Raw genomic sequence first — 13,239 nt, 5'->3', positions numbered from 1 at the left:
GGTACCCGAGGCCAGGAGGATGTTGAAGGCCGTGGCTCAAGTAGGGCTGTGTGGGTGACGGTGAGAGAGAAGTTCTTCTGTGGCTCAGTCCAGCGCGTGGACCTCTTTTCCATGGTCAGAGACCTCCCCTGTTTGAAGGTGGCTGAGTTTAGCTAGGTGGGAAAAGGTGGCCGGCTTCTTTGGGGGAAGAAGTGCTGTGTGAGTTACTCCAGGAAACTCAATCTTGGGAATAAAACACTTCCTGATTGGAATAAATATGCCGCCTTTCCCTCTTTTAGTTGAGCTACTGATGGGTTTATTTGGGTATGTGGGAGAGGGGGGGCTAATCCTTTAATCCTTGATGGCCTCTTTCAGAGTGAAATTGCCTATTGATTCTGCTGCCTTTGAGTGGCAAGTATTTCAATCCCTTTGACCACTAGTTGTAGATTTCTAGTACCAGAAGATGCCCGCCGGAATAGCTAATTACTGCAAGGAGAGTTGCTATTTTCTTAAACAGCAACACAAGAGGGCCTACCTTGCTCTAATAAGCCCCCTTCTAGTGGCTGAGACAGAAGGGCCCCATTTCCTTTTCATTGACATACTGTAGGACCTTGAGTGAGTAAATGAATGAATGAATGAATGAATGAGTGTGTGACTGGAGGAACTAGCTGGGTGAGTTTCCTTTTGCCTCTGACGTGGAAGACCTCATATCTGAGATCATTCTGAAGGTATGGCACCAAGAAGAAAACAGAACCCTGCCTCGACCGTCCCACCCTGTGGTTCAGAGATTCCAGACACAGTAGACAAGAGGCATTGACATGGCATGGTGCTCTCTTTGTAAAACAGAGAAGGTGACAGAAGGCCCTTTGCTTGTGCTTGGGTTTGAAAAGTTCCAAATCTCTGGTTAGGGCTTTGAGGGGGAAGGAGGTGAGAAGCAGAGATTCTGAGGGGTACAATGAGGGTGAGTGCCCCACCTTTCACAGGAACTGTCACGGAGTGCTGGACAGCTAACAGCCACCTTGGTGACTCAAGCCCACCCGCTCATCTTCGGGAGCAAATTGAGAGACTGCTCCAGGAAACATTCACAGCCTTGGCGGTGGGTTTGGGTTTTGTGTGAATTAGGTTTTGCGTGCCGCTACAGGGATGGTCAGGGCGGCTGCGTGTCTGTGTTCCTTAACTTTGTTTTCTCACCAGAATGTCCTTCTTCAAGTGGAAAGCCCAACCACGCAGACATCTTGCTCATAAACTTACAGTATGTTTCAGAAGTGGAAATACTTAATGACCGCACAGAGACCCCTCCTCCTCTAGCTTCACTCAATGTTAGTAAGGTAAGGACACAGCAGCCCTGGCTAGCCGAAATAGTGAGGAGCTGGAGTCCCCGAAACTCTTGATGATACCCACACTAGTCCCCTGCCTGGGTTTTGTTGTTGTTTTACATGTGCTTGTTCTGATACTTTAAAAAAAAAAAAAATCTATATATATCAGCTTAGTTTTGTGTTTTATGGATAACATTAGCATAGTTTGGGAAAATGTAATATTCAAGTGAGCTTGCTTTTGTCATGTGTGATAAAGCCCCCCCCCCCTTTTATTCCTTCAACCTTGTGGCGGTGGGTGGGGTGGGAAGTCCCATGTGAGCCTCCTGAAACTTGGAGAAGTATGTGTGTGCACATGTGTCTGCACTGCCTGGATGTGAGGAGTCTGGATCCTTTACGGATTCTCAGAGGGACTAGGGGCCTGCTGAAGTTCGCAAACCACTTTGCTATAACTTCACTTGTGTCTCCATGTCTGAAATCTGATGCCTGACAAAATCTGAGTCTTGGCGACATTGTAATCTTAGGCAGACAAATGGATCCCAGGGAACACCAAATCACTTCTTTTGATTCTTCAGCTCCATTAGCCAAAGTTCATGCAGTCAGTAATAAAAATGCTCCTCCCACCCCTCCTCCCCCAACCTGTGGGCCAACTTTCCCTTTCAGAGTGACAGTACTTTATCCACCAGGACTCTCCTTCAATGACAGCTCTTCCAAGAGGTCTTCCTTGATCACCCAGGTGAAAGTCACTCCCCTCACCCCACCTCTTACGGCACTAGGGAGGCAGCCTGGAGAGTAGCGTGCTTTTTTGTGTGGTTGGGATGGCAGGGCACACATTGATCGGATGTCGTCCTGGGCAGAGTGGAACCTCAGGTCACTCTCGTGTCGCCTTTCTCATCATTCTGTTTATATTCGTGTGTAGCGTCCATCCCCCAGACTTTATCGTGTTAGGATAGAACCGGTACCTGTTTTCCTCTGCTGCCAATGTGGCGTCCTGTGCTTAATGAATGGGCATGGAGTGAGTAGGTTGTGCTTTTTGATTTTAGTAGCAGCTGCTGTTTTTCAAGACTCTCGCATTATGTGGCGGCAGTTTTTCCCTGGGGGGAGTCTTGTAATGAAGTATATTCCCTTGCCTCTCTTGGGAATGGTGTGTGTTCACTACAATTCAGGAAAGCAAAGGAACATGTAGGGAGCTGAAATGATGGCGGGTACCCGAGGCCAGGAGGATGTTGAAGGCCGTGCCATCTCAGATCTGGAACCCCTATTTTGCTTGTTTTCAGGGAGATGCTATTTTTTCTTGAATGATGCTCAGGGACAGATTTAGAAGGGTCTTGGGTTTCACATTAAACACTGTAGTTGCTCATAACATGTCCTGTTCTTAGAAGCCTATAGGTTTCCCAAATCCTGGTGTGGTTAGATACTTCCTACTAGACTGTTGGTGCTCTTTGGTGGCCTTCTGTTAGCTCAAGAGCGTTTACAAGGCCTGAGGGAACTAGGTGGACTCCTAGGGTGTTAGGGAGAAAGTAGGCACTAGGTGATTCTTTCGTGTTTATAAGGTATGAGAAGCCGGCTGCTCAATAGCTGGGCTTGAAGAGGGACACTTTTCTAAAAGGTAGAGTATTTCTGCTTTTGTGCCAACCAGTGCCTCTGTTTGCCAGGGCTATTTGGAGCAGGTGAAGTGGTGCCGGTGGGACTGCTCAGGAGGAGTTAGGAAGCAATTTCCTTCTATAACTGATGGACCTGGAAGATAAATAGCCCTTAAGTTGTTGAGTTTGTGGTTAATCTTTGTCTTTAGGTTTTGGCTTTTGCTGGGTTTTAGTTGTTTGCTTGCATGGTTCACTAATTGGTTACCCACTCCTGTAAGAAAGCAACAGGAAAGTAATAGATGGGAGTGCCGGCATCCTGACTTTTCTTACTGTGTGCTCTGCTTGCCAGTTCTTGAAAAAGCTCTGCTGGGAAGAGGAGGCAGAAATGAGAAACTAAAATTAGGTTGGAGGGTTATCTTTGGATTGCATGTATTCATTCTTCCCCTCGAAGAATAAGCTATATTGGTTTTCCCTGGAATCCAACCTTTTAGGATGCTTTTCGAGTCCTCTGATTCAGTTAGATTCGAGAGAGCTCACCCGGCTGTCACTGAGAACAGCTCATCGGAGTGGCTGTTTACGTGGTGCTTGAAGATGGGACAAATGCATCTCTGAGGTGGAGAACCCCGTCTAACACCATCTCATTGAAATGTTTGGACTTGGGGATGTCTTAAGATGGAGAATGGTGTAAGTTTGCAGAAAGGAGCAAAAGGACACCGAGCTCCCTGCAAGGAAGCTGTTGCAGCCAGGGCCTCAGTGCTTCCAGTGGGAGGTACTTTCACCCCATGACCCCTTGCCGACCTAAGAAGTGCTCTGTGAGTGTAAACTGGGTATTCGTCTGCTCTGACCCAGCAGGAAATGGAAAGGAGGGCCGAGAAAGCGAACCAGGACGTCCTTGGAGAAGAGTCTGTTTGCTGTAGAGGGGTAGCTCTTTGCAGGCTTACAAGTCACACTGTCCCCAGTAGTGAGGAAAAAAGATGGGGAGGGACAAAGGAACCCGGTTGGCACAGTGGTAAGCACTGCACATTGCATTGCTTACCAAAAGTTGGCCTCGCAGCAGAAAGACGGGGTACAGTCGTTTACTTTCAATACAGACCTGCTGCCTTGGAAACAGTGTCCTCTGAGGTGCCTGTGAGTTGCAGTCAGTCAGTGGCGGTGGGTTTGGAAGTGGGTACATGGGGCTGGAGAAGGGGGAACCTTTGAATACCGGCTGGGGGTCGTACTGTATCCTGTGCTAGTATTCTGAATTTCCAGGCCGTGATGTAGAAGCACACAAGTAAAAGTCTAAAAACTTCTCAAACCCAATCCAGCTCCTTGCCATTGAGTTAATTCAGCATCATAGTGACTGACCGGTGGACTCTGAAACTGTCACACTTTATGGGAGCAGGAGCAGACAGCCTCATTTTTCTCCTCCGTCGAGGCTGGTGGGTTTGAACTATGACATTGTGGTTAGCAGGCTAGTGCTGAACCCACAATGAATGCCACTTAAACTCTCAACTCACTGCCACTGAATCACTGTGACTCATGACAACTCTGTAGGACAGGGTAGAACTGCCCCTGTGGGTTTTACAACTGTAACTGTGCTGGTGTAGAAAGCCCCACCTTTCTCCCGAAACAGTGCCACTGGAGCTCCTTTAAAACCTACCCAGGCCAGTCAGGAATAATGTTCAGGTTATTTATTCAATGCTCTTAATTCGTTGTTTACTCTGTCTCTGAGGCCTAGAGCCGAGTGCCTCCTAGGCTGGTGAAGGAGGTGGTTTCTTGAATGAACTTGGCATCCTGTTCTCTGGGCTACTGTGCGCCCAGATGAGGTGAGCCCTGTCAACATTAACAAGGTCTTTCGTGTATCAAACATGTACTGAAAATTCTTTTGTGTAAGGCCTTGGGTGAGCTATGCTGGGAACTGCACCGTGGATTTTGCCAGAGTTTTAGGGTTTACCAAGAGATTTGACAGCATCTCGTTTCAATTTTATGGCCACCCCCTGTGCTCTGAAGAGGGCTTGTCAGATTCAGTGGCTTGTTCTAGGATGTATGCCTAGTCTTTCGGGGAACTGATATTTGTACATGGTATGCCCTGAACCTAGCCATTTAATCCCCACAACAGTTTTTTTTTTTCCCCCAGCTTTTATTTTATTTTTTGTTAAGAAACTACAGATTGCGGCGGGGAGGGAAAAAAGAGGAGCTGATACCAAGGGCTCAAATAGAAAATAGAAAGTAAATGTTTAGAAAAGGATGATGGCTATATATATATATACTTGATACAGTTGATGTATGGGATGTTGTAAGACCCCCCAATAAAATGATTAAGGGGGGAAAAAAGAATACAACAGAACATACACCAGTTCAAGTTTCCACATGACGAGGTAGTGACGTGACTGTATTCTTTGAGTTAGATGACCACTCTCACCCTCTGTTTCTGAGTTGTTCCTCCCCTGTGAACGTGAACTCACTGTTATCTAATGTTAGGATTTGCTTGATCTCATATAACTGGATCTTAAAAGAACACAATGCTCAGGATAGACAGTCTTCACTCACTCACTGACTCACTCACTGACTGCGATCGAGTCAGTTCTGACTCATAGTGACCCCGTAGGACCAGGCGAATTACCTCATTTGGTTTCTGAGGCTGTAAATCTTCTTGGGAGCCGAAAACCTCATCTTTCTCCCGTGGAGCAAGCTGGTGGGTTCGAACGGCTGGCCTTATGGTTGCAGTTCAGCATGTAACCCACAATGCCACCTAGGCTCTGTACGTTCTCTACTAGTGAAGTTAAATACTGTTTGATTTAAAGAAAACATCAGGATGAAAAATACAACTTTCCTCTAGTTCCTAAATACTTCCTTCCCCCACCCGTAACATGATCCGAATGCTACCTTGCAAGTCTGGCTAGACCAGAGGATGTACACTGGTACAGATAAGGAACTGGAAACACAGGGAATCCAGGGCAGATGATCCCTTTAGGACCAGTGGTGTGAGTGGCGATACTGGGAACATAGAGGGAGAGTGGGTTGGAAAGGGGGAACCGATTACAAGTATCTACATGTGACCTCCTCCCTGGTGGACAGACAACAGAAAAGTGGGTGAAGGGAGCCATTGGACAGGGCAAGATATGACAAAATAATAATTTATAAATTATCAAGGGTTCATGAGGGAGAAGGAGTGGGGAGCGAGGGGAAAAAATTGAGGACCTGATGCCAGGGGCTTAAGTTGAGAGGAAATGTTTTGAGAATGATGCGGACAATGAATGTATAAACGTGCTTTACACAATTGATGTATGTATGGATTGTGATAAGAGTTGTATGAGTCCCTAATAAAACGGGAAAAAACCCCAAAAACCCGCCAGGGGATATTTTTAAAGATCACCTTAGACTGATAGTTTCAGAAGTTCATCCAGCCACCATGGCTCAAGGAAAGGCTGAAGCAGCCAGAATTTGAACGTCTGCTCCCCATTTCTCCCCTTTCGCCCAGGGTTCATCTATAAAATCGTTGATCAGAATACAGGCTAGTTTCCTGGGATGTCCCATGAAACTAAGAGCCTGAACCCCCAAACCAAGGAGCCAAATACCATGAGGGTGTTTGGTTAGACGTAAGCAGTCTTAGAAATTGTTGGTTTAAAAAAATTGGTCATATTTTAAAAACCTCCCATACAACTTTTGCTGATTCAGCTTTTTATTGGTCTAAAACTTATTGACATTACTTACAATAATGGGCTATGTAACCCTAAGCCATTTCCCCCCCCCTTATAAATAGGTTTATGGAATTATCTTTTTAAAATTACCCACAACAGCGGGGCTGAAGAACTGGTCCAGCTGTCCACCCCACCCTGCCCTCCCTCCCCCCTCCAGCGCCCTGGGCAACAGGGGTGAAATCGGAAAATTTCCGGGTTTTTTTTTTTTTTTGGCGAATTCTGCGAGTTTTTATCTAATCCCATGCTGCCGCAACCCTCTTGGCTTTCTCAGCACTTGTCTATCGACTCTTGCTTTCTTTTTCACATCTTTTCCCCAGTTATTTCTTCTTTCGTTCTATACAGGTTTTTCATCACAGCACCTTCGCCCAAGTCACCCCTCCACCAAAAGTCTCGACGCCGCTCCAAAATGTCTTCCTAGGTAGGCCAAAGGAAGCAAAAGGAATCATGGGGGGCTGAATCTAGAAGCTACCCTGTAGGACTACTGAAAAAGTTACTTTTCTCCTGTGAAAAGTAATCATTTTAGCGTTTTGATTTGGAGAAAGGGAAGCTCCTTCAAGATAATATTTTTTATCCAAACTCTTGCTTTTGAGAAAGGAGAGAAGTAAAATTCTTTAATACTATACAGTCTTTTAAATTCTTTTAACATTACCACTCATTTTTAAAATTGTCTACGGTAAAGGAGAGATGGTCCCCGAATAAAATCCTTTAATACAAAAAAAAAAAGAATTACCCATAACAGTTCTTAGGGTATAGGTATATCATCGTCTTACAGAGTAGTAAATTGAGGCTCTGGCACAGTATTACCCAAATTGGGGACACCCTGCTCCCTGGGGGGCTCTCCACGGATCCTGGGGATTGCAGAAGCAAATGTCTATGCTTTATCTTGGATTATGGGCTGTAGTATAAAAGTTGTTCATCTCCAGGGAGCGCTGAATGATTTTTTTTCTTTCTGCGAAGGGCGTGGTAGGCCAAATACCGTAAGTTTGGGAACCTGTGCTCTAACTTAGGGTCATGGAACTAGTAATGAAAGCTGGGATTTGAACTTAGATCTTTTCATTGGTTTTTTTTTTCACTTCAGTTTACAGAGTAGTTTGGCAAATAAAAATGAGTACCCAGATGTCTGTGTGCCTAAGGAAGCAAATATCTCTGTTGTGTGATACATTTGCTGTTACAAACAGACTAATTAAGCTAATAGTTCTTTCATCTGTTGTTAACCTTAAAGCCAAGACCAGACTCACTGCCATCCGGTTGATTCCAGCTCACAGTGAGCCTGCAGGGCGGAGTGGAGCTGCCTCTTTGGAAGTTGAGGTTGTAAATCTTAACAGGAGAAACCCTGATTGTTCTCCCCTGGAGCGGCTGGTGGGTTCGAACTGCTGGCCTTGTGGTTATCAGCCTAACACTTTACCACTATGTTACCAGGGCTCCTCATTAACCTTCCTAAGCCTCAGCTTCCTCAACTGTAAAAAATGAGGATAGTGTTAGTATCTGTCTCCGGGTCGTTAGGAGAATTGTGCCCAGTCGGGAAGGGTTAGCACGTTGCAGCTCTGTTCTCCCACAGTAGCGATGCAGCCGACCGATGCTGCTTGAATTGGGGGATGGGGTGGGTTGCGAGGGTGTGACAAAGGGAAGCAGCCAGGCACCATGATGTTTCTACTGAGTCCATTCTCCCGGCATTAGATCTCACATTCTTTCAGAAATGGGCACTTGCTAGCCCCAAATTTGGGAACATCCAAATTATATTGAAGACTATCAACATGTAGCGTCTTGTGCGTGAAAGGTGTTAGGAGCACTTGCGCCAGTAGCCTGAGTTGACTGCGCAGTATTACCGTGGCACAGACGTGAGTGCTGTCTGAGCAGCCCCAGGGCTGCGCTGCCGGTTGCCTGTGCTTTCCGCAATGGAGACTCCCAGCAAAGGACTGCTGACCCGGCCGGCTCCAGGAAGAGTACTGTGTAGTTTTTCTGGCTCCTAGAGCTGTAATGTATTTGAGTCAGTCCGTTAGGGTATATTGCCACGGTGTTGGTAGTTCGCAGGGCCGTGAACTCTGGTAGGCACGTTCAGGAAGGAAGGACCTCATTATCCTGGTAGCCAGGTTGACAGGCAGGACCCTGAGCAGGTACCCCACTTTTGGAGGAGGAGAAGGGGCTTTTCCAGTCTTCCCTGCTGCCTCTCTGCTCTCTTCCAGCCATCAAGAAACCGCTCATTGCTCGTTCACTGTCGCTGACTAAAATGCAACTCTTTTACTTGACAGGTGGGGCCTCCCGTTTTGGTAGATAAGTTAAAGACACTCTCTGCCCTATTCTTCCAGTTACATTTTAGAAGGCAGTCTCTCTAGCAGCTCTTAGGGAAGCTCGTAGGGAGGAGGGAACTTGGTTGGTTCCTGTGGCTAGCTTCAAGCTGCCTGCTCCTTGGCTCTCTGGCCCGGCCCTGCCCTGCAGTGCCCCTCAAGAGACTGCGGTTTCCCCAGCCAGTAGGCCCAGCCCAGGGGTCCTAGTGGGCAGTAGGTTATAGGGACTGTGTACGGTGTGAGGGGACTTCAAAAAGTTCACGGGAAGAGCCTGTTGTCTCCAACCTCCTTTCCCTGTGAACATTTTGAAGCTCCCTCCCACACACACCCGATGAAGATTTCAGGGGGAATGGTGGTGTCATGCTGTTGAGCTTTGGCAGAGGAAAGCTGGAAGCAGAAGAGAATGATTGCATTTGCACAGCTCATTTGTGAATGAATCTTTATCCACAAATAGAAGTTCAAGGTTTGGATGACACTGAGAAGGGTTCATGAAGTTTTGATTCCACTGGAAAGAGTTAGAACATAGGCCAAAACTAGAAGATGTACTTTCCTCCTGCGCACGCGCCCCCCCCCCACCCCCCCCACCCCCCGCACCCAATAAAAATTGTCACTAGAAAAAAGAATAGGGGGAGGGAACAGATCATATGGATTTTTCGAAATGGCCCAGAAGCCACCTTCTCTGTGTTGACATGAACATGTTGACAGCTGATATTTATGTAGTGACTTACAGCTCACCTCGTGTTTTCACCCACGCCATCTCCTGGCCTCTCAGCTACGCTGAGGCAGGCGGGGTGGGGTGGGGTGGGGCTGGTTTGAGGCTCATTTGAGCATAGCTCTTAGACTTTGGTTGTTGAAGTCTGGCTTCAGTTTGTGCCCGGCCAGTGTCAGGTGCGTGGGTGCATTTCCATGCAGTCCTTGGCTTCAGGGTCTCAGGACTGGAAAAACACTTTGTGGGTGTCTAGTTCGAAGTGATATACTGGCCACCCTGGAATCACAGCAGTGTTTTTCCTCATAGTTCCAAGCGCTGCATTCATACTGTCTTGGCCTTCTTGGAAAGGAGAAAGGGAAAGGGCTCCTCCTTCTTTTCATAAGTGGAGTACTGGAGACCCAGCAAAGCTAAGAAGCCAAATCTCTTTGTGGTCTCTGCGCCAGGGCTGAGACTGGGTAGGTGTCCTTATTCTTCATCCAGGTGCCCGTCCGTCAATCGTGCCACTTCCCCTCAGCCCACCCACTGCTCTGGTTGTGTAGAGACTCTACAACCAGTTGGAGATTTTATAATTGCTAACTAGTCTTTGGTGGCAGTGGGTTAACTTCTGGACTGCTAACCTGAAGCTTGGCTGTTGAAACCCACCAGCTGCTACTTGGGAGAAAATCTGAAGCAGTTTTAGCCTTGGGAGCTCTGTGGAGCAGGCTGCTCAGCCTGTCCGCCCTAGACGGGGTCACCACGGGTCAGAATCAACCTGACATTAGTGGGAGTGGGGGAGCAGTCTTTCATGTGAGTTCAGTTTAACACCCATGGCTACAAATAACAGAAATAGCACCGGGGGCTAAAAGAACTAAAAATCTACCTTGTTTGTACTGAGCTCATTTCTGTAGCCCACCTCGTGAGCTGGAGGAAAATGGTTACCATTGGGGCTTTTTCTAACACGGCCCGAGTGCAGGTTCTCACATGACGGAGTGGACTGCCTTTTCTAGCTGTGGAATGTTGGAGCCAGGCACACTTGCCTGACGGTTGGCCGCATCTGCTCTTTCTGAAGGAACCCTGGTGGCCAAATGGTTATGTGTTGGTCTTCTAACGGCAAGGTCTGTAGTTCAAAACCATCTGTCGCCCTGAGGGGGAAAGACAGGGCTTTCTACTCACTCCTGTAAAGTGTTACAGTCTCGGAAACTCATAGGGGCAGTTCCTCCCAGTTCGTAAGGTTGCTGTGGGTCAGCATCAACTCGGTGGCATTGAGTTTGGCCCTTTTGGAAGCATCCCAGTCAGTGAATGGCCGTGAACAACAGAAGGAGGCGATGTTCCTGGGTTTTCGGTGAGACGGGCTGCTCTTTGGAGTAGAAAGGCCCTTCATCAATAAAAAAGGCAGGCAATTGTGTTTCTAATGGGGTATTGTCTCCTGGAAATGCCACAAGGCTGTAAGAGAAAAGTGACCGCTGATTCAGACAATATTTGCCTATTCTAAATTAATTTTTTTTCTTTTATGGGGGGGCTCTTACATATCATCACAATCCATACATTCATCCAGTGTGTCAAGCACATTTGCATATATGGCACCCTCATCATTTTCAAAGCATTCTCTTCCCACTTAAGCCCCTGATAGCAGCTCCCTATTTCTCCCACTGCCCACCCTCCCTCACGAACCCTTGAGAAGTTACAGATTATTATTTTCATAGGGTACATCATCTGCAGTTACCCCCACCCACTTTTCCGTCATTCGTCCTCCTGGCCTGGGGTTATAGGTTGACCCTTGTGATTGAGTCCCCCTTTCTCCCCCCACCCTCCCTTCATCCTCCTGGTGTCTCTACTCTCATTGTTGGCCCTGAGGGCTTTATCTATCCTGGATTTCCTGTGTTTCGGGCTCTAATCTGTATGATGTGCACATTCTGGTCAAATCCGGTTTGTAAGGTAGAATTGAGGTCATGATAGTGGGAGGAAGTATCAAAGAACTAGAGGAGAGTTGTGTGTTTCATCACTGCTATACTGCACCCCGACTGGCTCTTCTCTTCCCTGTGACAACCCCTCTGTGAGGAGATGTCCAGTTGTCTACAGATGGGCATTGGGTCTCCACTCCTTGTCCCTCAATTCATTTCTTTTACATTCAAAAGCCTCTACTCCGCAGCAGCAGCCTGGATTTCTTGTAGGTGGTGGGGCTGTTGTGAGTGTGGTGCCGAGGTTCACACGGGCCCGTGGCAGACTGGGTGCAAGTCTGGACCCACCCCTGGGCATGGTAAACTGAGCATGTTGCTCCATTGGTCACATGGAGTGGGATTAGCCTCTGGGTCGGAGTTTTGCGGTGAGGAGGCACTGTTTAACAGGTGAACGGTGTTGCTCGGGGCCCAGGTGGAGAAAGCCCTCAGTCAGCAGAGTTAGCTCTTCGAGTGATAGTGTGCGTGCAGGTCTCTCTGGCTGTGCTTTCTCCATCTGGATTCTCTGGATGTTTTTCTGTATTCTAGGATATACCTCTTAAATGGGGCTCTGTGTTGAGCTCTCGGTTCCCAGTGGTGCCAAAGAACAGCATTGTGTTAGAAACTTTCAGGCAAGAGCTTTCAGCTAGGTAATTCAGAACCTTAGGGACCTTGATCCCCCCCCCAAGACAAACAAACAAACAAACTCCATGCCATCGAGTTGATTGCGAGTCACGGTGACCCTCTAGGACAGGGTAGAACTGCCCGTGTGGGTTTCCAAGACTATAGGAGTAGAAGGCTGAAGTAATTGTGAGAGTCTAGTTGTTAGCTAAGAAGGAGCGCTTTCCAAGATCCCGCCCCACAGTTGAAACAGCAGAACAAGTGTGCTGCCAGTTGTTCTTGGCCACCTTGCTCCACCATCCTGGTCCCCAGCAGGCTTGCAGGCCGTATCAGCAGGTCCGAGCAGCTGCAGGGCTTCCTAACCCTGCAGGGCAGCTGGTTGGCAGGAAGACAGACTTGCTCCTGCGACTCAGTAGGTCACCCAAAGCAGCTCCCTCTCGGCCCCTGCTTCCCACCTCCCTTTTGTACCAGCTGTCTCAGCCTGTGACATGCTTGCGGGAGGGATCCCGCTGGGTCCCCACAGCACCTGTGGCTGCCTCGTGTGTGTTTGGCAGTAAGATGGCCCAGCTGGTAACTAGCTAACTAAATAGCGCAACAAAGTGTGTGTTGCTTGGGCACTCTGTCAAAGTGCTCTCGCCCTTCACATGCAGGAGGAGATGTGGCTCCACCCCGCAGCACACAGGACTGGAAAGTCTGAATATTAAATGGCTTTGCGTCAAGTTTGTGTGCTTTTTTCCCTTTGCCCACACCAAGGGGCATAGAGAAAATGGGCCCAGGGGGCAGCAGGCTGGTAGATGTGGGCTGACTGGTTTCCCTGGAAACCGGACACAATGACAGGGGAAGCAGGTGGGCACTCCCTTCAGTGACATCTCAGACATATCAGCGACAAGTATTGAGTGATTTGATTCCTGAGGTTTGCCTGAAACCCAGTGTAGTCTTAAAAGTTGGTGTCTTATTTCTTGAGCCGCCAACCAGCCAGTGCTTCATGACCTAAGACTGGGGAGAGAGGCCAGGTTGATACTGAAAATGGGTTCAGTACAGGATGTAGTCACTGAGTTTTATTTTTATTTATTTATTTTTAACATTTTATTAGGGGCTCATACAACTGTTATCCCAATCCATACACACATCAGTTGTGTAAAGCGCATTTGTA

The 13,239-nt window shown here is 47.7% G+C and overlaps 1 protein-coding gene across 1 annotated transcript in view; it reads left to right on the top strand.

Annotated features, from left to right (window-relative positions):
- The window catches only part of LOC101639746 (protein LSM12 homolog), a 25,041-nt gene that overhangs the window by 3,995 nt on the left and 7,807 nt on the right, over positions 1-13,239 (top strand). The window contains exon 3 of the mRNA XM_045299461.1: positions 1,174-1,307. Coding sequence (XP_045155396.1) covers positions 1,174-1,307 — 134 coding nt within the window. The remainder of the gene's footprint in view (positions 1-1,173; positions 1,308-13,239) is intronic.

The sequence above is a fragment of the Echinops telfairi genome, unplaced genomic scaffold (genome assembly GCF_000313985.2).
Source record: "Echinops telfairi isolate 266 unplaced genomic scaffold, ASM31398v2 ScPeMD7_7458;HRSCAF=8496, whole genome shotgun sequence".
NCBI classification, from domain to species: domain Eukaryota; kingdom Metazoa; phylum Chordata; class Mammalia; order Afrosoricida; family Tenrecidae; genus Echinops; species Echinops telfairi.
Note: the sequence above shows the minus strand (reverse complement) of the source record. Positions and strands in the feature narration are given on the sequence as shown.